Here is a 25,118-nt window from a genome sequence, read left to right as displayed (position 1 = left end):
CATGTGAACTGCCGTAAGCAACTTGGAATATTATGATGTGACTGGCCGGCAGGCAAATGTCTCTTTCATCTCCTCATGTACTTTTTTTAAAAAAGTGGTTAGATAAAGAATTGTTGACTGCTCTTCTGTCACTGGATGCTTAGCAAAAATCAGCTACTGCCTGCATCTGGTGGCCATATGTAGAAAAGATGGTGTAGAAGAAAGTGAGAAAACATACCTGTTTGAAATGTTGCTGCCCCCTAGTGAGAGAGACTGATATAACTTCTCCAGGGACTAAAATGTAGATTTGATACTTTAGCTCAGGAATGGGGAAGCCAAGGCCCTCCAGACATTTTTTGGACTTTAAGTCCCATCATCCTTGACCATTGGCCATGATGGCTGGGGCTGAAGGAAGTTGGAGTTGAACAACACTTGGAGGGCCACAGGTTACCCATCCTTTCGGTATACTAATACTGTGTATGTAACATGGTTAATTTTATTTAAGATACAGCTGCAGTTTTCGTGTACTTGCATATCATAAGTAACTTTTCCCATATGGTGTATTTTCTCTCTGTACATCATTATATTTTCAACATGTTTACCAGAGCTTGTAATTTCAAGCAACTTCACAGAATGAGGCTGCACATTCACATAAGATCAGCAAAAGCTTGTTAGTTCGTACTTGATGAAGTCTATCAATATTTGTGCATTCAAAAATACTGGGAAGCGCATGATTAGATTCTGTCCAGTTCTGTTACCTTTTACCATTCTTTAGCTCATAGCAACATGTGCTTCCTTTTAAAAAGACCTGACTTGTTATTGACTTTTAACAACAAACAGAAACAGTAAACAAACAGTACATGTCTGCAGTTTTTTGCCTGCAGAAAAAGCAGGTAAGGAGCGATATAGTCCATAACAGGTTAGCACTAGCAGTAATTTATCTCATGAGCGAATCTATCCAGAAATACACCTGAGAGGCTGGGGACCATGGCACATTGCCACTGAATTGAACATACGCAGTAAACGGAAACCATATTTCAGAAAATGTGTCCTCTTCGCCTCTAGCCATCCTACAGCTCCAAGTTAGGTTCTCTGCCAAAGCCACATGCCATATTCAGTAATGCCTCCTTTACACAGAGAAGCCTTCCTCTTGTTTTCTAGAAGTGGTCAATTTCATATGAGCCCTTACAAACTACTGCAGAACATTTTCAAGATGCTGATAAAAGTGTAACAATCACAAATATAGCTGTGGGAAGTAGCCAACCACAGTCTCCAAGTCTTTCCATTCCCCCCCTCCCCATGTTAGGATTTTTGCTCTGTGCTTGCAGTCATGGGATTGTTTTATGTCACATGATGGTGTATGTTTTCATTCCACATAGTGGGAAGTGATGGAGACAGGATGTTTGTGTTTCTGTGTTGTGGGACTATTGTCCTTTGTTCTTTCTCTTTGCTGTCTGATGAGAAAGAGGAAGGAGCTAAGTCAGAATGCTCCGAGTGTATTATATGTAAATAAAAGTAGATTAGCCAAACTGCTGTGCTGCTGAGTTTGTTAGGCAAACCACTAATACTCTGCAGGTTCCGTAAGCGTGCTGATGCCCTTTGGTATCAGTCACTGTGATGTTTGGGCTGGAGAAAGCTTTTGAAGCTCCCGAACGACTGACCAGGAGGGAGAGAACATGCCAGTCGGGCATGTGTCTCTGCCAGGGTCCTACACGCGAGTAGGACGAGCCTGACACACACTCCCAGTAATACTGTATTTCATAAGAAGTAATTCAGTAATGATAAAATAAAAGTTATAAATACTAGGAAGTTGGAGAAGAAATATAGCACAAAGTAAGAACTCCACTACACTCTGAATATATATAAGGTGCATGTAATCAGTGGAAGTTGATCCACCAAGACTATTGAAGCACAGCCCTCCAAAGGAGAATGGCAAGCATAGGTTGAATGCTCTATCAGCCCAAGCATTTTTTAAAGGTACAAATGACCTAAAATTGTGCAAGTAAATTGAAAAGGCTATACAGTATCTCAAGCCCCTTTACAATACGGACATCTATTTAATCATGGTAGTACCAGTGGCCTTGATAACACCACATTGCTAACTTTTATCAGAAATTGAAATCCACCTAGAACAGGGGTCTGCAACCCGCGGCTCCGGAGCCGCATGTGGCTCTTTTACACTTTTGCTGTGGCTCCGGGGCAGATACTAGCGAGGGGAGGAGGCGCATTGTGCGCCCCGACACTCCCCACTGTAGCGGGCGCTGTACTGGCTGTGACGTCGCATGGGGGTGGTGCGTGCGTTAGTCATGCACCGTCCCGACGTCACCTTCCCGCCTGCTGTCAGATCGGAGGGCAGCGGCGCGCATGCTTTAAATGTCGCAATGGTTTTGCGGCTCCCAGGTGTTTTTTTTCCTTCGGAAACGGGTCCAAGTGGCTCTTTTTGTCTTAAAGGTTGCAGACCCCTGACCTAGAAGAAAAGCTCCACTGGTGTCCTGTGTGCTCTACATGTTATTTCATAACTCCTTGTGTTAAAGCACAGACCTCTATGAATAGAAATTGAAAGTGAAAATTCCTTACACAGCATAATTACGCCATAACCTTCCTTAGTTTAATTTTTTCCGTTCATTTTCACTGTGCTCAATAGCATTTTAATTAGCAACCCACAGTTTAGACACTGCATTTTGATGTGAATTGTTGCACTACTTGGCCTGCTGAACGTTGGGTTTGTTTATTTTTTAATGGTCAAGCAGCTGAGCAGAGCTGTAATTATAACTTAGGGTTACAAAGAAAGTGATGAAGCATTCAAGGTTGTGATTTCTGATGTCACCCACTCGCTTCTGTGTAATTAAAACCTTGTAATCCACATCTGAATTGTCACTGTCACTTACCCATTGCTTATCCAAATGTACCCCCTGTCTGGTTTGTCTCTTTTACAATACAGACTGTGAATAAACCACAGCATAAGAAACATATGCCCTCTGGACAAGGTCATTGTTGGATTCTTCTTAATTACTTGAGACATTTCTGTGCAGTCTAAACAAACATGCACTACATGCAAGCCTTTTCATTCATCAGTCTGCACTTTGTCCCTTGAGGTACATATATTTCTTTGCATTTCATATCCCTATAGATATTTCTCATTATATATTGTTATTTAAATAACATTACAGTTGTTCCAATCCATGTTCAGTATCCAGAGGTATATTCACATTAAAAATGGATGTTTCTTTTATAGTTTGAATTGCAAGAAACAGCTAAGAAAAACAGCAGTGCTCATATGTCTTGTTCATATGGACTAGCAAACTTCAGTGCTATGAGCTTGTTCTGACTGGTCAATGCACTCGCTTAACTGCATTGTTTGGTTGTCTTAGTTGTGCCCCAACCTTTACTTGACCACAAAGCTATGCTCTGTAAATCTGTCTTAGCACGCCTGTGCAGTGCTCTGTAACAAAAGAACACTCTTTTCTTTGAAATGCTTCACTTTGTTATAAAATACTGACTTGAAAATAATCCTGCAGGTGGCAGCAGAAATGCAGATGAAACCAAAAATCATTTTCATTTCAGTGAGAATTAAATGTTAATGTAGGATGTGTGGTATATTTAATAAAAACAGAGGTGACCATTACTCTGTTACATACTAAAAAAGTAATTGTTTCTGTGAGGTTCTATTAAAAGTACATTTGAATATTGGATAGAATACCTGGGTTTCCTGGTATTTGATGATCGCACCCATGTACAGATAGAATTTATTAAAAATAATTGCAGTGACTTGTTCACAACAATGAAACTTCCTACCATGAAGGCTAGCCAAAACTCTGTGGAACACCCTCCCATCAGACATCTAGGAAATAAACAACTATGTGACTTTTGGAAGACATATGAAGGCAGCCCTGTTTAGGGAAGTTTTTAGTGTTTGATGATTTATTGTATTTTTAATATTTTGTTGGAAGCTGCCCAGAGTGGCTGGGGAAACCCAGCCAGATGGGCGGAGTAGTAATAATAATAATAATAATAATAATAATAATAATAATAATAATAATAATATATTGACAATCTTCTGGATGTATTTATTTAAAGTTTCTTTAATCAATAATAACAGTAGACCACCATCAGTTCACACTGGAGATACAGTGCTATTATTAGTACTTTTGTAAATTATTATTATGTTGGGAGGGGCTTCTCATCTGTCTCTTTCTTAATTTTAATTATTTTCTTTTTCCCCCCTTATTAAATTTGTGAATAAAAACTTCTTGCTTTTATTTGCTTCATCAGTATTTGTTTCGTCAATATTTCTTAGCTAATCTATATATTCATTGGAGAAAGTACTATTAACCAGCTTCGTTATCTCCAGAAAGGTTTTTTGGTGTTCTTTACCACTATAAATAAATTTGCATCTGATATATGAAAGAAAAGTATAACTGTGGAAACAGATATCTGTACTGGTCTCTCTTGTGAACTGTGCACATTATTGTCATTTGCCAATGAGAACCCTGAGATACTTTAATTGATCTTGAAAAGCCAGTGACCCTTTCTGGACAACTGCCAGATCATCAGTGAAATTGATTTTGGACTGTGCCAAATTCCCTGTAGCATTGAATCCAAGTGTGTTAGCTGGACAAGGGAGGAGGGGTGAGAGGGGAATGATGATAAATTTTCAGAAACTGAACGGGATTAACAGCAGTTTGCTCAGCTGTCAAAACTAAGTAGAGGTTTTTAGGTAGAGATTGTTTTAGTTGTTGGTGAATGCTGCATTAGTGCCTGCAGAGGGAAACTAGCAGCAGCAATTATAGAGTGAAATAGTTTGGCTCAAACACTCCAAAGCAGTAAGTTAAATATGTTTAGCTTCCTTCATGATAAAAGGATGAATGCTTTACTATTTCAAACACTTGGAAAACGGTGGGCGATTTACTTTGATCTTTCTCGGTGTTTACTTCTTAAAGTGCTGTGGTAAGTTTTTCATCTTATAAAAATTTCACCATGCTTTCTGTTTTTAATGGGATTCTGCTTCCTAGATGCTTGCTTTTAGTATTAATATTTTTGCATTTTATTTATAGCCACAGAAACGCAGGTTTAGTATCACAAAGCACTAAAAACACAAGCTGAAAAATAATGCCAGCTAAACTGAAGCTGAAAACCTCTCCTGCATTTTCAGTCAAGAACATGGAGTTTGAAACTATGGTGCAGCATCGAGTCCAGTGCTGGGTTTCTGTCTAGTAAAACTGTGCAGCAGCACCAGTGTGCATATCAGAGTTGCAGGCTTGCTTTTATGTGTCCATGTGCTGAATAACTGTCTAAAGTGCTATATCCCAGTTGGGTGCTAAGCAAGCATTACATTATCATACTTAGAAGTCGATATCACTGCAGCCCAATCACTGCAGAAGCTCCTGCTCTAAAAAAGTGAACACTATAGCAAATACAGCACAGTGAATAGGTCATAGCAATTTATAGAAAAATGGCATAGACAACATATTTATAAACTAGTGCGTTCAGTTCCTCTCCTCATTATGAAGCACACATTGGGATTCTTTTTTGTAATCATTACATTCCCAGTTTCTGTCCCATTAGCCCAACTGAGCATAAAACACAGGCTGCAGAACAATTGCAGTAAGATAAATTCTGTTTGGGAAACCACAAGCCCCTCTTATAGAATCATAGAATTGTAGAGTTGGAAGGCATCTCAAAGGTCATCTAGCCCAACCCCCCGCTGTGCAGGAATCTCAGCTAGATAATACATGACAGATGACCATCCAACCTCCGCTTAAAAACCTCCGAGGAAGGAGAATCCACCACCTTTGGAGGGAGCCTGCTCCACTGTTGAACAGCTCTTACCATCAGAAAGTTCTTCGTGATGTTTAGTCGGAATCTTCTTTCTTGTAACCTGAGGCCACTGGTTTGCGTCCTAGCCTCCAGAGTAGGAGAACACAAGCTTGTTCCATCTTCCATGTCACAGACCTTTAGATATTAGAAGATGGCTGCCTTGTGACTAGTCTTTTGGATGCTGCCCTTCAATAGCTAGTCTCAGTAAGGACACCTAGTGTTTTAGATGGTGTTTAGCTGGGAGGGTGGACAGTTTTTGAAAAACTGTGATGAAATTGATGTTTGATGCTTTAGCTGAGATTCGTGCATTGCAGGGGGGTTGGACTAGATGACCCTTTGGGTCCCTTCCAACTCTACAATTCTGTAAAATATTTATTAGATAGTAACGGCTGGCTAATGTTCTCCTTCCTCCATTATAGTCACTAGAATTAAGCAGTTGAGACAGGAATGTGAATCTTGCCCTTTTTTGTTCAATTGTTTCTATTGATACTTCAGTTTTCTTATAGCCGTTATACTATTATTATTTGATGTGACTTATTAACATTATCTTAAGAATACAACTGGCTTGTCTGAGTCAGTCCTGACAGCTTATTTATATTGGAGATGTGCCATGGGGGACAGTAAATCCAAGGCCCGATGCAGTTAGAGGACAAGATACAAGCAGGCCGTAAATCATGCTGTTTAATCTTATGTCTCTTTTAACAGGCTAAATTTGGCCCTTTTTTGGCATTTTGAAGCATACCCAGTTTTTTTACTTAAACATAAAGAGGCTAAAGTTTCAATAGCAGCTGAAATAGTGAAAGCTTTGCCATACTTGGTATAAACTTGTTGAAATATTAGAGTAAAATAAAACTATATTTAAATACACTTCAACGAACTGACAAGAGCCAAGGAATACAGTTGATGCAGGTTTCTTAATTCCCACCCTTTTAAAAAGGCCACAAAACAGATTTAAAACTAAACCTTCATAATGGGACCCCACCTATGGGCCTTTTTAAAGGTCTAAGAACATAAGGAGAATTCTGCTGGATCAGGAGACCATCTAGTCCATTATTCTGTTCTCACAGTGGCCAACCAGATGCCTGTGGAAACCTCACAAGCAGGACCTAAGTGCAACAGCTCTCTCACCATTTGTGATCCCTGATAGCTAGTATTCAGAAGCTGCTTCTGACATGCTGCTTCAAACAGTCAAGGTAGCATATAGCCATTATGGCTTGTAGGCATTTGCAGCCTCCACAAATTTGTCTAATCTTGTTTAAAGCTATCCACATTAGTGAAAAGCATGGTGGAATCCATGTAGGAAGCCTTGAAGAGTTCTTTATGGTGGTATCTTTACAGAGGGGCAGGAAATGGCCATCACTTTATTGCTCCCTGGAGTATTTCATCTCTAGTAATCCAATCCTGAAGTGACCAACTGGTGTGGAATAGGGATCTGGTCAGTGTTCCTCAGGAAAGGGCAGCAGAAGGCAACTCAGTCATACTATCACTTCCAGATCAGTAGTGATCAGGTGACCCAAGGAACTATGAAGCTGCTGACTCTCTATGACTCTATGAAGCAGCAATGGCACTCAGAACCTTATGTCCTACAGTGTGAGATACTTTGGTATTGAGCTATGAAAGAAGGTATGCTTGCATCCATGAGGGCAGAGAGGGATGTGTGCAGAAGGAAACAACAGGAAGAAGAAGCTAGCTGAAGAATACTAAAAATAGAGGCCAACACAGATGAATGTGGATGGAGGGATGTAATAAGGATATGTGAGGTTGAACACAGCAAAGAATGTGTAAGAACTGACAGAAAAGCAAAGTGTGGATATTTGCTGGGTTGGTTGTATCTAGGAATAAAAGCTTTGTGAAACCCCTGCTGTTTTTAATATTTCAATGCCATTTGAAGCAAACATTTTGATTACTCTTTTCTCTTTTCGCATCTGGATTATTATAGCATGCTTTCATTTCCTGGTTATTCTTTGGTGACAAAAATGTTGTCTAACTTGATGTCCATGACTGACAGGTTCCCATGATTGTATCAAGTCTTTCTAGTGCCTTATAGATTGTATGCCAGACCTCTCTCTGTGGAGTTTCATTAAAACATTCAGTCAGGGTCCAAGGAGAATCAGCCTTCCAAGGGCTCTTTGGAGGGCTCCGTCATCTCAAACCTGTCAGTGTTTGTTATTACAAATGACTTAAATCCTGAAAGACTACATAGAGGGGCAAGTCTTGCTCAGTTTTTAAAAGCACCTCACATCTTCTATTGTTGCATAATGGGATGATAGGAGTGCCTCTAGCATTTCAAGTACTTATACAGTGTTTAAACAAAGACAATAAGAAATTGTAGTCACTTAAGGCCAGACAAGGAAATAAAAATGCCTGTATTGTAGCATTGTGGGATTCCCTCCTCACCTTTCAAAGTTAGTTCTCACAGCCAGAAGCCCCTTTCTTCTCTGTGTAATCACAGTTCCATTTTATTTATTGCATTTAGATCCCCCCACCCTGCCCATCCTCTTGGAAGCTCAGGGCTGCATCCTCCCCTCATTTTATTTTGTCAACATTATTGTGAGGAAGGTTCAGCTATCACTGTGAGGCACTGAGTCGCCCAAGGCCCCTGCAGAGCAGGGAGTTGACATCCGCTCTCCATGGTTCAAGTCCCATCTTCAGCACTACACTGTCTCTTAAGGGTATAGACAATATCGTAGGACTAAAAACTCTCTGTTACTACTCAAGGTCTTATGCAAGCGAGCTACAGTAAGAGAGCACAGGTTCAAGAGGGGCTGGGAAATATATTCTGTACAGTGGCAGTTCACATTTTTTCAATTTGGCAGATCTCCCCGGCCATGGTGGTTCTTGGAAGCACCATGAGGTGGACATATTTACTGATACACAATATGAGTTTCTGCCTGTGATAATATACAGAGGGCCAGAATTATGTGTAGAAACAAGATGCTTTTCAGCGGTGGAAATAGCCTGGTGGAACAACGAAACATTAATGAAATAATTTAGCAAACAGTTAAAGCTTGCTTATTTATTTGTCAATTTAAAGCGTTTTTACCCTGCTTTTCAGCCAAAAGGATTTCCAAAGTGAATGAAACCAATGAATAAGCAAGAGAGTCTCTTTTTTTTCACAGGCTTGCAGTGGAAAAGAAATCACAGAGAAGCAAAAAAATAAATTGGGGGGGGGGATGAGGAGGAAAGAGAGAAACAAGTAGGCCCAAGGACCAATTCTTAGCATATTAATTCTTGATTCTCAGCTGGAATGGAAACGGTTGAGGGACAAAAGGAGTCAACTTAAGCTGGTCTCACAGCAGAGCTAATGGAACAGCCTTCCTTCACATTGTTCCACTAAATATCAAGTGATAGTTTGGTGTAGTTCTGCTTTAGAGGGATTTGGAGGGAAATGTGCTTCTTTATAGGTATTTTTGACGGACACACTTTGGGTTTCATTTTCAGAACTGAACAATCAAAATAAATTACCGTATTTTTCGCCCTATAGGACGCACCGCCCCATAAGGCGCACCTAGTTTTTTGGGGGGGGAAATAAAGGAAAAAAATTATTTCCCCCCCAGGCGTGGGGTTGGGGAAGCCCGAGCTTCCCCCGACCCCAGCCCCCAAACAGGCAGCTCTCTGCAAGCCGTGGGAGCCCAGTGCTGGCTCCCGCTGCTTGCTGAGAGGTCCACGAAGCCTGGACGCGCTGAGCTCAGCGCGCGCAGGCTTCAGCATGCAGGCACCCCTCTGCCAGCAGCGGGAGCGCTCCCGCTGCTGGCGGAGAGGTCCGCGAAGCCTGGACGCGCTGAGCTCAGCGCGCGCAGGCTTCAGCATGCAGGCACCTCTCCGCCAGCAGCGGGAGCGCTCCCGCTGCTGGCGGAGAGGTCCGCGAAGCCTGGACGCGCTGAGCTCAGCGCGCGCAGGCTTCAGCATGCAGGCACCCCTCCGCCAGCAGCGGGAGCGCTCCCGCTGCTGGCGGAGAGGTCCGCGAAGCCTGGACGCGCTGAGCTCAGCGCGTGCAGGCTTCAGCATGCAGACACCCCTCCGCCAGCAGCGGGAGCGCTCCCGCTGCTGGCGGAGAGGTCCGCGAAGCCTGGACGCGCTGAGCTCAGCGCGCGCAGGCTTCAGCATGCAGACACCCCTCCGCCAGCAGCGGGAGCGCTCCCGCTGCTAGCGGAGAGGTCCGCGAAGCCTGGACGCGCTGAGCTCAGCGCGCGCAGGCTTCAGCATGCAGGCACCTCTCCGCCAGCAGCGGGAGCGCTCCCGCTGCTGGCGGAGAGGTCCGCGAAGCCTGGACGCGCTGAGCTCAGCGCGCGCAGGCTTCAGCATGCAGACACCCCTCCGCCAGCAGCGGGAGCGCTCCCGCTGCTAGCGGAGAGGTCCGCGAAGCCTGGACGCGCTGAGCTCAGCGCGCGCAGGCTTCAGCATGCAGGCACCGCTCCGCAAGCAGCGGGAGCGCTCCTGCTGTTTGCGGAGAGGTCCGCGATGCCTGCATTCGCCCCATAGGACGCACCCAGATTTCCCCTTCATTTTTGGAGGGGAAAAAGTGCGTCCTATAGGGCGAAAAATACGGTAGGTCATAGATCCTTAAATAAATGTGTCCACCATTTACTGCCTTTTAAAAGTCTGTTTTGTCATTCAAATCTGTGATTCCAGTTGTCATTTTTGCTGTATTTTTGTTTAATTCTTGTGCGCTGTTTTTGCTTCTTACTGTAAGCCAACCAACCGCCTTGAGCAATGGGACAAAAGCCAGGGTAGAAATGTTGGGTGGCTATCCTTACATCTACCTATCCAAATGTCCTTCAGTAAGTTGGAACCTCATGATTGATCCAGCTGACTGAATATTCCCTTCTGCAGTGGCATTCGAAGTATGACTTTGATGTAGTGGCTACAGGGAGATCCTGAGGGAACGTGGTGTTCATGCATCTCATTATGGTTCATCTAGGATCTCCATATTAAACTCTGGAGCTAAGTCCAGGGGGCCATGGGTGCTTTGGCTATATATGTGGGGGCTGCCTGCCCAAAAAATCAATGGGCAAAGTTGAAGCCCTTCGCCACTGTCCCCATCTCTTCAACGTGAGAGAGGAGGGGCTGCTGTGTCTGGCTGTGGTCAGTGAGGGAGGAGGAAGAAGAGGAGCCGCAACTGCTGGTCGGTCAGTTTGTGTGACATCACATGTACTACATGCATGATGTGTGTGTGACATCACACATCCGTGTTATGTTGCAGACACCCACAATCTTCAGTGCAAGATGGCACCTATGTTATTAAATGTTACTGCAGATGTAATTAATCAGAAGCATGAATCAGTCATGCTTCTATTTCCCCCTGGCTCACCCAGATCTCTGTTGAAATACACTGCTTTTTCCTCTGAATTAGTAACATGACTACTGTATTTCCATCTCCGGGTATATTTATTTTTGTAGACTAAAATGTAAAGTTGTTGCTGAAGATTCCCTTTATGTGTTTTAACTAAGACCTGAACTGTCTCATATGGTGTCTGGCTTCGCACAATCTGCTGTGTGTGAATGAAATTGGCCCAGGTTACTTTATGTGCACAACCCAGCATGCTCTGAGTGGTGTTTGGCGAATAGACTAGATAGTCATATGCATTAAAGAATTGTTAAACTGATCTAATTTTATTTTCTGCTGTATTTTCTTTCGTTTGTGCTTTCTTATGTTGATAAATTCCAGACACCATTTAACTATATTTGCTTTATGAAAATCTCTTATATTTATGTTTCTTTTTGGGTACTCACTGTGAGTCTGCCTAGAACTATGTTTGGTAATATTTAGAGGCATTTTTGGTTACTTCTAGCAAAGTTACACAGATAGTGAGAGAGCAGCTTGTGTTTGACAAATGATGGGAAATTGCATATATTTTCTGTGGCATTTATTATAGTGCACGCTCTCTAGCATTTCACAGAACAATTCAAACCATATGCATCTTCTCATTGCAAATGGTTAGGCATGCGTTTGCAGTCAAGACATTACAGGAGCAGATGAAATCCAACCTAGCTGTACTGCAGTGTATATTGGCATTCAAACAAGACCACCATCATCTGTGTAACAGAAACACTTGGAATTAAATAAACTCTAGGCACAGCACTTGTCTATGAAAGAGGCATAGTGAGTGGTTATTCAGCCTAGCTGTATTTTGAATTTGAAGACATTTCATTTGTTGTCGATAAAAGTCAGCAATGGTTCTTGCAAAAAGAATACAGCTTCACAAAATAAGACAAATGGGATTTTAACTCATCATAAAATCAGTTGAGTGTTCAGCAGGACAAAGTCAGAGCTAATTGAAATGAAAATTTCTTTAGGAAGTGAAGCTTTTTATTATGTATTGTTGAGATAGGGCCAAAACAATTTACCACACTGAGCAGCAAATTTTTGTAAGTAAAAACTGATCAAGAGATGGAGGCAGGCATGTGGTAAAGTCCTCAGGCAAGTGCATCTTCTTCCAGAAACTCCATATTGGGAGCTGATGATGAGCAACACTGAGTTACTTCTAAAGTTACACAGTCTGTCCATAACAAAGTTGTGGCTTAAAGTTTCCCATATTCAGCTCTCTGACCACTAGAAGTTTCTTCAGAGAATAAAACATATTGTATACATAAAAACAGTCCTCATTAAAAGGTTTTATGATGAGATAATACAATCCTCATTATACAGATACAGATATAACAGGATTAAGGATGAGGGCATTGTTTATTTCTAATTGAGAAGGCAATGTGTGCTGGCAGCAGTTTATAGTTCTGAGGAAAAGGAAGAACAGAGAGATAAAATAAGAGTGGGAGATCGGAGAAGAGGATAAGAATTGAGAGTAGTGAGAGAGAAAATGAGGATCAAGGAATGGTACAGGAGACAACAAGTTGTGGGTGGGATGGATAAAGAATAGCTTTGCACAGTTCAGGGCTGCTTAATAAATTACAAAAAAGTTTCTAAAAACCTCTCCTTTAAACACCACAGCAGCTTTTGCAAATAAATTTTACAAATTTACAAGTGAAGAGGAACTTTTACTAGCCTGCTGCTCATTCATTGCTAGATGTTGAGAGGACCGAAAAGCATTTAGCCCTACCTAGATTTGATTCTTTCTTATCAGAGGCAACTAGACAAGTCCCTATACTCAGTCCTGCATTGCAGAAACACATGAAAAACATAGTAAGAATGCATCTTTTACTGAAACATATCAATAAATCCTTAGTGGCTTAAAGGCTTAATTGACACTTCGGCACTAAGACAGATCTGAGGTCTGTGCACATACTACGTTGGTTTACAGTCAATGGTACCCTTGAGCTCTGCCTTTTTAGGTGCATTTAGCATAACTTGTGAAAGAGCCCATATGGGTTGACGATGCACCAATTAAATGTGTGTGCTAATTAATCCATGAAAAGCTCTTCTCCCTGCATCTAGGTCTGTTAATAAAATTTCTCCTGTGCCATGCCTTTCTGTGGCTCCTGGCATAACGCTTTCTGGGGAGGAAACTGCAGCAGAGACCGTCCAGTTTTAACGGGTTGTGGTTAATAATCCAACACACTGGAAATCTTCCCACATCCTAGCAATGCCTTCTTTCTATAAAACAAGCATACACATCTGCTCTTCTAGTTAGGACGTAACAGTGTGAAATGACCATGGGCTTATTACAAGAGGGTTCTCCTTGAAATTCACATCCCTGCTACGTAAGGAAGATGGGTGTGCTTGGAAATGTGAGGTGGTCTGGTATGGATCATGCGAGGGAGGTTAACAGAGCTTTATCTTCAGTGAGCAGCCAAAAGTGAAGCAAAACAGCCTCTGTGTGGCTGCAGCAGTTAGTGATTCACAGAACAGCATTCACAGTTTCCCCCCCACAAACTGCTGCAAACATTAGCTCTCAGCCGTTGTTTATTTTTAAGTTCAAATTTTTTCTTTTTTTCTTTTTATAAAAAAACCAGCTTGAGAAGCTCTAGATGCCGTTTATTGCTAGAGGATCTGGGACGGCAGGTAAAAGCCGTTAATCCCCAGCAAGCTCCTGGGCAGACTAACAGTCAGAGATGACAAAAGTTAATTGGAAACATGAGCAGCATAACAGAAGACATATTTGCAGTAATTGGGATGTAATGTCTCCAGAAGAGAGAGTTTGCAAAGAGTAACTTTAGAAAAGAAGTGGCTCTCAAGCGGTGGGTAAGCAACTGTGGTTCTTATGCTCTCGTATTCATTGAATGAGATGCTTTCAAACAGACAGAATCAATAAGAGATTTGGACTTGCCAAGGAAGCATTTTCAGCTAGCTCTTTTTACTTCAGCTGGTTTCAATTATGAGATAAAGATGTATCGTTTATTGTTGCTCCGTGAATAAGGATATGCTGAGTTTCGGTTTTGTGGATTTGGGTTTGATTCAGTGTTTTACTGGACTAGAAACTGAGCTTGCAGTTATCAGAAGGATCTTCTGATAGGGTGTGCATGTGTGTGTTGTGCTGTTTGATCCATGTTACAGTTGGATTTTTGCCAAGTAGCAAACTTCAGCAGAGCTAATTCTGCTCAGTATAAAGCAGACAGTTTGGGTTATAAAGTTTTTATATTTTTAAATTTTCTAATAGTGCGCTGTTAGTGTCTGAGCAGGATACTCTGACACACACTGACCATGTGCATTTATTTGAATGTAGTTGCTGTTAGGTAACATCTGAAGTACATTATTCTCTATTATTTGGTAAGCAACTAAAAGTAGACAAGGTAATTAATAGCAATAAGAAACAGAAGGTCCCTGCCAGAAGGCTTTTTAAAAAAACTAAACAATTTTAATTGTTGATGAGTTGATTGTGCTATTATTTTACTGCCCCCCCCAGAACAAAAATAAAACAGATTTTGTTTTGAATGACATAGATAGTGTTGTGTTCAGGTCATATAAAACGTTACCTTAGTATTTCGTAGCTGCTGTTAGATGTCAGCATTTTGTGAAAGCAAGCTGTGTTCACCTGAAGACTTTCCAAAAACCAAGGCATCATGATTTTCTTTTCATTTTGTTCTCTGTCTCCAGAGCCAGCAGACAATTTAGCCTCTCAGCCCACAGGAATGAATGAAAATGCACCACCTTCAACCCAAAGCAGCAGTAGCAACAACATTGCCGGTTGCAATAACTCCTCAGCCATCCCCCAGCCCAACTCTGCCGTTAAACCTTGGCGCAGCAAGTCACTCAGTGCCAAGCACACAGCTACGTCTTCCATATTATCAGTAAAACAGCAGGTCCAGGAACCTCCAAAATCTTCTCCAGAGATGGTCAAGCCAACTCCCAACGGTCAGAAATCTATGCTGGAAAAGCTGAAGCTTTTTAATACAAAAGGAGGCTCCAAAGCAGGAGGGTCATCCCTTGAATGTCCGGGGTCTCGGGACACTAGTTGTGAAAGGCTAGAGGCCCTCCCTAGCTTTGAGGAAAGTGAAGAGATTGAAGCTGCGAATCGGAACGCAAACAACCCCCCATCAAACAGTCCCAAAATTGCACTCAAGGGAATTGCACAAAGAACGTTCAGTCGGGCACTGACCAATAAGAAGAGTTCCCCAAAGGGCAATGAGAAAGAAAAGGAGAAGCAGAAGGATAAAGAAAAGGAAAAGGGCAAAGACGTTGCCAAGAGAATATCCGTAACCGAGAAAGCAGACGTGAAAGAGGAGCCGAAAGAAGAACAGATCCCACCAGCTACAACCGAGATGCCAAAAAAATCCTCCAAGATCGCAAGCTTTATCCCTAAAGGAGGAAAGCTAAACAGTGCCAAGAAGGAGGCACCTGCCCCTTCGCACAGTGGAATACCAAAACCAGGGTTGAAAACCGCCACAGGGAAATCCTCAAGTGCCCCAAGCTGTTCGGCAAAGGATGGTGAGAGAAGCCGCAGTGGGAAGCCTGCCTCAGGCCTCTCTCATCAGAAGCCCCAGCTGGACGGCAGGAATTCCAGTTCCACGTCAAGTTTGGCCTCCTCTGAAGGGAGAGGCATTGGCGGGGTGCCTGCTCTGAGTACTAGTAGCAGTACCCAGGCTGTCAATGGGCCCACAGGCAGTACCACACAGACCACAGGAAGCAATACTGTGAGTGTTCAGCTACCTCATCCACAGCAGCAATACAGCCACCCGAATACTGCCACAGTAGCACCATTCATGTACAGGTAGGAGTAACTTTTTAATCAGGGTGTGTCAAGTCTGACTCGCTTAACGTCGTCTGCTTCTTCTGTGGCATGCTTTCTCTAGAAGTAGGAAAAAACCTACAATAACAACTTGAGTTTGGTTTCCACCCCAAACGAGCGTTCCAGATCCTAATAAGCAGCAGACTTGTGGTGTGCGTAGGACAGAGCTTCTTTTTATTTGTGTCTCAAGTTAACTGTGAAAGCGACACAAAAGAAGAAATACAACTGTATGTTTCTAGGCTACAAATAATAATAATAATAATAATAATAATAATAATAATAATAATGGTAAGATTATGGTTTGGTTACATTTTGTGCCAAACCTTAATAACACGGGGCTGCTCAAGGTACAAAATGAAAAATCCCTCGCCACAACTATATAGCGATTATAGAGATGTTTGGAAATTGGCAGAAATGTTTAAAGCAGATTGCTGAATCCAGATAAGACAGAGATGCTGTTAGTGGTAGGTTTCTCAGCCTAAATAAGTAGATTACATCCTGTTCTGGATGGAATGGCACTCCCCTTGAAGGAGCAGCTGTGTAACTTGATACTCTTGGATCTGGCATTGTCATTGGAGGCAAAAGTGGTCTCAGTGGTATGAAATGCCTTCAACTAGCTTTGGCTGGAAGCCCAGCTGTCTTTGGTTGCCTATGTTCTGGTAACCTCCAAGTTAGACTAGTGCAGTGCATTGTACATGGGGCTGTCTTTGAAGTTGGTTTGGAAACTACAATTAGCGCAAAACTATGGCAGCTCAGTTGTTAACTGGGAGAAAAAGGCATTACCATATAAAGCTGGTTCTAACCCAATTGTGCTGGCTGCTGATTTGTTTCTGGGCCAAATTCAAAGTGTAGGTTTTCACCTTTACTGTCATATACAAATCAGGACTCCTATGCCTAAAGGACTGCATTTCCCCATATAAATCTGTCCAGAACCTGAGGTCATCATGTGAGACCTTTCTCTGTGTGCCACCTTCAGGGGAGGTTTGGAGAATGACAATGAAAGAGCAGACCTTTCCTGTAGGAGCTCCTCATCTATGGAATGCTCTCCCCAGGACAGCCTGGTGTCAACTTGGCATTGTTTTGGTACCAGACAAAGATTTTTTCCCCTGGGCATTTTCTCTTATTATATTTTTAATAGGTTTATATATTTTTCTATTGTATTGCTGTAGCAATTCATAAAGTTAATCAACTGACTCTGGCTGAAATGCTTTTTAAAATTCATAAACATTTAATTCAAGGTTAACAGACTAATCAGTTAATGGCTACATTCCAATATCATGATAAACTGCACATATAGTACCCCCCAGGCTTGTACACTCCCCTGCTCCTCTTCACAGTTGGAGGCAGCAATGCTCCTGAATGGCAGTTGAGGAAAACCATAGGAGGGGGTTGTGCTCTTGGGTTTGGGTCTTGCTTATGGGTTTCCCACAGACATCTGGTTGGACTTCTGTCACAGTGTGCTGGACTAGACGGTCATTGGTCTGATCCAGCAGGTTCTTCCAATGCAACTGTGATGAGGCTCTCAGAAGCTTTCACTGCATCTTATCAGGTTGTCTGAACCCACCAAACCGTGATTTGTTTAAAACAAGCCAATTTCAAACTGGCTTTCAAATTGCCATTATGAAGCTAGCTTGCTTCAACAACCTATAGTTAAGATTAACTACAGTTTTGTGTTTGGACATAAGCTAAACCGTGGTTAGCTGCAATCAGAACTGAAAGCTTCCCAACTCCTCCTTGTGGCTTCACTGGAGGAGGAGAGCAGACTAGGGAGTGCACAAGCTTAAGGGAAATTAGCTGGTTGCTGTCATGAGAAAACTTAGTTTCTTGTGATGTCTGGACGTTGCTGATGACTTTAAATTTCTTTTTGCAGTATTGGGAACATCTTTGATTTATTTCTGAGGACTCTGACAAAGTGTGTAATGTTCTTAGAGGGTCATGAATGAAGCAATATCTAGACTGGATTTTCTGATACTTTGCGTTCATTTGAGAACATAAGATCTATTAAATCCTTCTAAAAATAAGAATAAATAGGAATGCTCATAATAAGAATACTCCTTCCCAGCATATGTCATTCTGTAGTTAATGAGCCCATAGAAATAAGCCATCTGCTTAACTTTGCATCAAAAGGATTCCTATCTGTTTTGGCATCTCTCACATGGCAGTGGGATATGTAAAGAAAGGCACCTTCTGTATAGTTCCAACATGAAAGTCAGCATAGATTGACATGCGCTGACTGTTAGTCAAGAGTAAACTATTCACACATTGTGGCTCATACCCAACCCAGCCGAGGAGTTGATTTCTTCTTCTATACCAACCTTGCACTGGCGTTAAGAAAATCATCCAAACCACATGCTGAGCCACTTCACACAAAGAGTGAACCATGTTACAGCAGCTGTCATGTGGTCACCATCACAAGTAAACCAGCCCCTAAATGCTAGAATAAAAATTAACAGAGATTTTTTTAAAAGCACTAGGAAGTTATATGCTGCTTTAATATGATCTAAAACACTATGCCTCTTGGAGGAAAGGGGGTATACAAATGGAACAAATACTTTAAATAAAAAAAGAAACTGACACAAACAGTCTGCATCACATTGCCTAAAGTAGTCTCTGTTGTCATCAGTGATGGCTGGATCATAAAACAGCAATAAAGGTTGTTGACCAGGCTGAATGCTTAATTTAAAAATGTGAAGGTATTTGTATAGCCAGTCTGTGGGCCTGCAAAGCCTGTATTTGACAGTGAATATTTCATATATTTTTTACAGTTGAGTGCTTGTTTCCATTTCTAGGACATAGCTCAACATGGGACTAATGAATTATGTAAAGTCAGTCTGCTAGTATATCCTGGGGAGAGGACACAATGCGAGATGGCAAGTGTACTTGTATTGGTGCTGGAATGCTTTTTTGCCATATGAATGACTACATCTCTCTCTCTCTCTCTCTCTCTCATATTTTGAACTTAAGATCCCAGACAGACAATGAAGGGAATGTAACGGCCGAGCCCAGCACTGGAGGGATGAGCACAAGCATGGATTCTGCTCCTTACACTAAAACTACACAGCCTATTTTAGAAGATCTTTCTGGTAAGACTTACATGTGTTGACTTTGTTAATACAGAGGAATAAAGGATGGGGCTAAATGAACTCATTAGCTACCACTATCTCCCTTCTGTGATGGGAAGGAGATTAGTGTGCATTTTTATTCTGATTCTGGGTGAAAAGGCCCTGCCTAACCTTCCCAGTCCTGTTCTTTGGCTGCAAATGTAGGGACCACTTTTCCAGGATGGGCTGGTTAAATCCTTAAAATTCAGGGTCTGGGAGATTCACATTGCATGACCAGTAGAGAACATTCTCTGTCTTCATTAAATTTATTATTTTATTACTCCTTTTTGCCACCATGGCAGACAGTGGGAGTCCTGTTTATTTATTCAATATATTTGTTAGTTGATGTAAAAATAAATCTCTATATGGCTTACATAAAATATAACCATGAAGGTATCAGTATAAAAGTAGAATGACAATATTCGAATAAGACTTTTTGAAAGCGAAATACAAGCAGAGCAATACTATATACCATATATAAAACTTAGCCGTGCGTAGAGCCCTGGAAAGATTGAGTAAACATACATAACTTAAAGAGGTGATTAAGGCTGGTTACTTTACTCTGCTGCTTGAACTAACTGAAGGGCATTCCAAAGGGTGGATCTATCACCAAGAAAGTCCACTTCTGTGCTGGAACCAAGTGATAGTATGTTGGTTGAGAAATTGCTAGCAGAGCTTCAGCAGAAGATATCGAGGCTCATCTTGGTCTATGCTGGAGGAGGTAGTCTGCTGTTATTATTTATTAATTTATGTACAACTTACTTGCCAATATGGCTTCTAAGCAATTGTTCAGGGTCTTAAATATCAACAACAAAGCATTGAACCTGGCTCTGTAGCCAGGATCTTTCAACACCAGTGCAACTGTGTAAAGCTGGGTGTCCCACTTTGTACTAGATTATGCTGGTGAACTAGGCAGAAGGGTAGCTCCACATACTGCACATTACAGTAATCTAGACAGGGTTACAAGTGCATGGCAACTATGGCGAGGCTGCGCTGCTCTTGTCTGGGAGTGATCATAGCTGTTGAACCAACTGAAGTGACAATGGGCAAGGCAAGCAACTGTAGTCATCTGGGCCTCTAGTGAGAGATTGGCTACCTAAGGTATATAGAAAACACATATCAGCATAACCAGTAAGGAAAGATATGCGTTCCCCATGTAGTGGTGCCTCAGGAAATCTTCCAGACCTGAGTTACACATCTACAAAAAGCAAATAATAGCTAACTCGTATTGGTCCTTTGTCATCAAAACTGGAAATGTTTTATTTTAGCACACTGTAACTTTTGATCAAGCACCATGAGAAGTGGGACAACAGTTTCACAAAGACAGATGGTTAGTGGCATTCAGCAGATAGTCTTATAAATTGTAGGCCGCTAGCAAAATAAATTAGGGGGAGGAAGAAGCAGTATGGAGATGAAGAATGAATGAGCTTCTGAATCTGTATAGTTAATAAAAACCACTTTAGGACAAGCTTTCTCATCTCTTCCTAGGGTACCCTCATCAGATCAAATAAGTTATGTATTAAAAACTCAGGCTTCACTTAGGTTAATGAACACATGAAAATGATTTTTCACTTTGAATCTGTGATTCATTCCATGAATTAACAGAGTTCTCCTTTCCGTTTTGCAAGACAAGTATTTGCTGTACAAAAGATCATTGTTAAAAATTCCTCAAATATTATGCAACTTCCACATTTTCCTACAAAATTCAAAATGTGAGGAAAGTATGCCAAGAATATGTCTACTTTAATTTCTTGCACAAGAAATCGTATTATAAAAGAGAATAACAGTTTTGCAAGACTGAGGAGTCCTTGTAGTGTCTTTAACACACATACACACACACACCCAAAAAAACCTGGATCACTAAAACTTACAGGATTGCAAAAGCTACTCTGTAGTTCATTTTTTAAATCAAGACTCAAAAAGTACATTTTTGGAATATGATCCTTTGTTACAGTCCTCATACTGATGAGGGTTTAGTTGTTTCCCTCTCAGTCAGCCAGCATGATAACTGATACGATGCAAGGATGTGTTGAGCGAGAAAATTCATAATTTTTCAAGCTAAAGAACTGTTTGGTCAACTAAGTCTGTTCAGGCTCCCATAAGCAGCATTTTTTAAATTTTTTGAAAAAAGGTAAGCATCTTACGTTCAAAAGTGACTGAAGTATTCCAGTTATCAGCGCTTTCAAACGACAACCTTCAAACTACAAGCCGTACTATATTCTTCTGAAATGCACTGAGTATTTGCTTTAACAATTAAGTGATCAATAATATGGCTTAGGAAAAAGACCTTGTCAGTAGCAAGAGTAATATTTTAGTATATTAAGCATTTGATACTGGTTGTTGTGGAAGGGATCCTCCTAATGTCATTAATGTGCTATTGTACATCAACAGTAGGTACCCATTCCATAAAAAACTGGTGCTAGTGTGCATTAACTGTAAAAGAAGCAAACCACATTTGGGTTGGAGCCATAAAAAGATGGCAATTTCTGTTGGTAATAAAATCTAGTTGTTTTCCCCTCTAACAATTATATTTTTTCATAGGGGAAGATCCAGAAGCTCGACGATTGCGAACCGTCAAGAATATCGCTGATCTGCGACAAAACTTGGAGGAGACCATGTCAAGCTTACGAGGGACCCAGGTTTCTCACAGGTGGGAGGCATGAATTGCTTCTCTGTTCAAATAGAAGAAGAACTGTGGGGGCCTTTTTCCTGTCCTTGACTCAGTTTTTGCCCCGAGAAACGATTTAAGACTGGTAATGACAAGCATTGACTGAACTAAGCATGTATTGTGCTTTATTCTTTTTTAAAACTAAAAGCCCAGGTTCTAAACTGTCTAAAGATGATGAAGTAAATTTTGGTAGAGGAGAAAACCAGATTGTATATAGAAGCCTAACCCTGAATAAATGCTTGTTACATACTTTAGGTGATGTTTGAATAAAAATGTGCAAAGGTTACTACTTAAAATGTTACTTACGAGAGACTTCAATGCATTTTTACCAGATTTACAATATTGTGTTTAAACAAGCACCTGAACTTTACATGACCTGTTTGATAAGGTGCATAGCTTGAATTCCTACCTGCTCTTTGGTCAAACAAAGCCTTATAGTTTTTTTAAGTGATGTACATGTATATGATTTTTAAGAGAAAAGCAACTTTTAGGACTCTCCAGTAACATTTCAGAGATAAAACAAAATGTCTGTTGTTAAGCCAATACTCAGTTAGATTGCCAACTTAAGTTTTTAACAAAAGGTTTTGGAAGGAATATGACGTGCAAAGACATTCAAGAGCTAGTTTAATTTGACTGTTAAGCGGTTGGATACCTCTTAGCATAAGATCTCAAATGAATTCAACATTTGAAAGTTTGCCTGGAAAATTCAATTAATTTAGTTCCTGCACTTAGGAACTTCCAGCACATCAGTTTTCCTTTTGAAGTTTAAATTAATACAGTGGCTCAGTGTGATTAATGACAATTACTATGGAGTCATTAGACTTGCTCAGAACCCTGCAGAATACTTATTGTTCTGGCAGATAGTCAAAATGGAGGCATTTTGCATGTTTCAGTGCCCGTTCTTATAGTATACGTTATGTAACTAGGAAATAAAATCAGCCACAAAAGAAATAATGGAGACCCATATAGTTCAGTGGTAGAGCAAATGCTTTGCATGCAAAATGTGCCTCAGTATCTCTAGATAGGGCTGGGAAAGACTCCTGCCTGAAATCCTGGACAGCTGGCACCATTCGATGACATGGAGTTTGATGGATCAATGGTTTGACATGGTATAACTCAGATTCCCATGTTCCTCTTTTCAAGCAGTAACTGTAGAAAAAGATTGAAGAATAGTGTACAATGTTTCTTGTTAATCAAAGAAAGGCTGCTCCCAGTACACATCCACAAACAAATATAAAATCTGGAAGAATACTTGGATCTTACTGCAAGAAACCTTAAAACACTGGCTCGGGACCAGAGTGGTCCTTCCATTTTCAAAAGGGCTGGCAATATAGTGAAGGCAATTTCCTCCCATCCTTTCTCTGCATCTTCCAGGATCACCTACCACACAGGTCTGGAGGGTCCTTCAATATTCCAGCACAGATTTTCAGGGAACATAGGGCACTGCAGATGGGGAAGTGAAATCAAACATAAAATTCATTCACAATATCACTGAATCCAGACCATTGTATACACTTAATCCAATTTTTTGATGATCAAATTAGCATTTCAGCTAACTGTTAAAGGAAGCTAATAAAACCACAAGAATGTGACATTCTGTGATTTGTAGCTGTTAAATCACCCAGCATACCATATTATAACATTAGGAATCCAAGCTCCCTTTTCGACCTCCAAGGAAAAAATGCAATAGCCTAAATTGTATTTTAAAAGTATTTCTTGTCTTGAGAGGTGTAAAGCTTTCACTTGGTCACAGTGATGAAGCATGTGTTGCTCAAATATGTTCCCTGTAGGATTCCTTCAGCAAGGATGAAGCTTTTTAATTAAGTGCCTACCTCCATATTCACAGTACATGCAAATATATTTCTGTTCTTTCAGTGTTGTAGCTCATAGAGATCTTAACACAAAGCAAGGCTGCAGGTTAAAATTGGAATGAGGGAGAATAGAGAATATTAACTTAACCCTTAATGTTTTTTTTAAGAGTTAGGCTAGAGTTCAATATATCTAAGCATTGTATCTAAGCATCTCAGCAGAAGAGGTTTGAAATGAATCCAGTATTTTAAAACTACAGTTGTGTTTTTATTAAATCCCTTTATAACAGAGTGGGAAACCTCCTTCCCAAAGGCCTAATTAGGCCTTCCAAGCCTAATTTAGCCCAAAAGGGGGTTTGCAAGACATTTTGGAGTCCTGACTATCAGCTGATAGGGTCTTCAAAGTGTAGAACAAGACTCATTGCAAGTACAAACAATCAGCTGTATTTGTAACAATGGGGAGGACCCTTGTTATTCACTACAAATGAAATGTATTTTGATTAAAAGTTTCCCAGTTTTAAATTCTTTCATAATTTCGATTTCTTATTCTTTCAAGCACCTTGGAGACCACCTTTGATACCAATGTCACCACTGAAATAAGCGGACGCAGTATTCTCAGTATGACTGGAAGGCCAACACCCTTATCATGGAGACTTGGGCAGTCTAGTCCCCGCCTTCAGGCAGGTGATGCTCCATCAGTGGGCAATGGATATCCTCCAAGAGCCAATGCCAGCCGGTTCATCAATGCAGAATCAGGGCGTTATATGTATTCAGCTCCCTTAAGAAGACAGCTAGCATCGCGGGGCAGTAACGTTTGTCATGTGGATATCACCGACAAAGGAGGTGATGAAATAGATCTCGAAGGAATCAACATGGATGCCACGGGTTACATGAGTGACGGAGACGTTCTGGGGAAAAATATAAGGACTGATGATATTACAAGTGGGTGAGTACATTCAAGTTTACTGATATAATAATAATAATAATAATAATAATAATAATAATAATAATAATAATGTATAATTTTCCTTTGAGCCAGAATTGGTCCCAGAGCATTTTATAACCATTACAATACTTTATGAAAATACGTAATATTAAAGATAGATGGACGTGTGTGTTTATGGTAGCTTCAACTGGTTCCATAAAGCTGATGATCCAAGTCTAGATTTTACGCTCTTCCCTGCAGGAGAAGGGAGGAGCAAGAAGAGCTGCAGGTGGCCATAAAGGCCATGCATCAGGACTAATAAATGATCAGATGTACTTTGTTTGCTTGACACAGGATGCAGATGTTCAAGCACTTCCATAAGAATGTAGATTTTGTTCCTGTTATGCATGCCTGATGCAGACACTTTTATAGTGAAATGTCTCCTAAGAACACTACAGTCTATTTCAAGGATCTGTAAAGCAGTTGGTTGAGTTATTTGGTTTTTTCAGGGTAATGGGACACCCCACAGCAAACACGCCACTCCTCCCTAGTATATTGTGACATGGTAGGACACTGAAGCAGCATGTTGAATTATTGACTACTATAAAGTTTCAAATTCTTGGGGGGATATGTTTTCCTGCCACCATTCTTCAGAGAATTTGTACAAATAGTCTGCATTTTAGAAACATGCTCACAGCC

The 25,118-nt window shown here is 41.1% G+C and overlaps 1 protein-coding gene across 18 annotated transcripts in view; it reads left to right on the top strand.

The window, feature by feature from the left end:
* Positions 1-25,118, top strand: part of NAV2 (neuron navigator 2) — a 517,389-nt gene that overhangs the window by 381,374 nt on the left and 110,897 nt on the right. For 16 of the 18 annotated variants that reach the window (XM_083452668.1, XM_083452670.1, XM_083452666.1 and 13 more), the window contains 4 exons: positions 14,786-15,899; positions 18,882-19,000; positions 21,560-21,668; positions 24,051-24,440. In XM_083452668.1, coding sequence (XP_083308794.1) covers positions 14,786-15,899; positions 18,882-19,000; positions 21,560-21,668; positions 24,051-24,440 — 1,732 coding nt within the window. Of the gene's footprint in view, positions 1-13,380; positions 13,930-14,785; positions 15,900-18,881; positions 19,001-21,559; positions 21,669-24,050; positions 24,441-25,118 lie in introns of those variants that run through there. The other 2 variants (XM_083452661.1, XM_083452662.1) reach the window with 2 other exon arrangements.

The sequence above is a fragment of the Podarcis tiliguerta genome (genome assembly GCF_965153285.1).
Source record: "Podarcis tiliguerta genome assembly, chromosome: 1".
Taxonomy (NCBI): Eukaryota; Metazoa; Chordata; class Lepidosauria; order Squamata; family Lacertidae; genus Podarcis; species Podarcis tiliguerta.
This window is presented reverse-complemented; position numbering and strand designations above follow the sequence as displayed.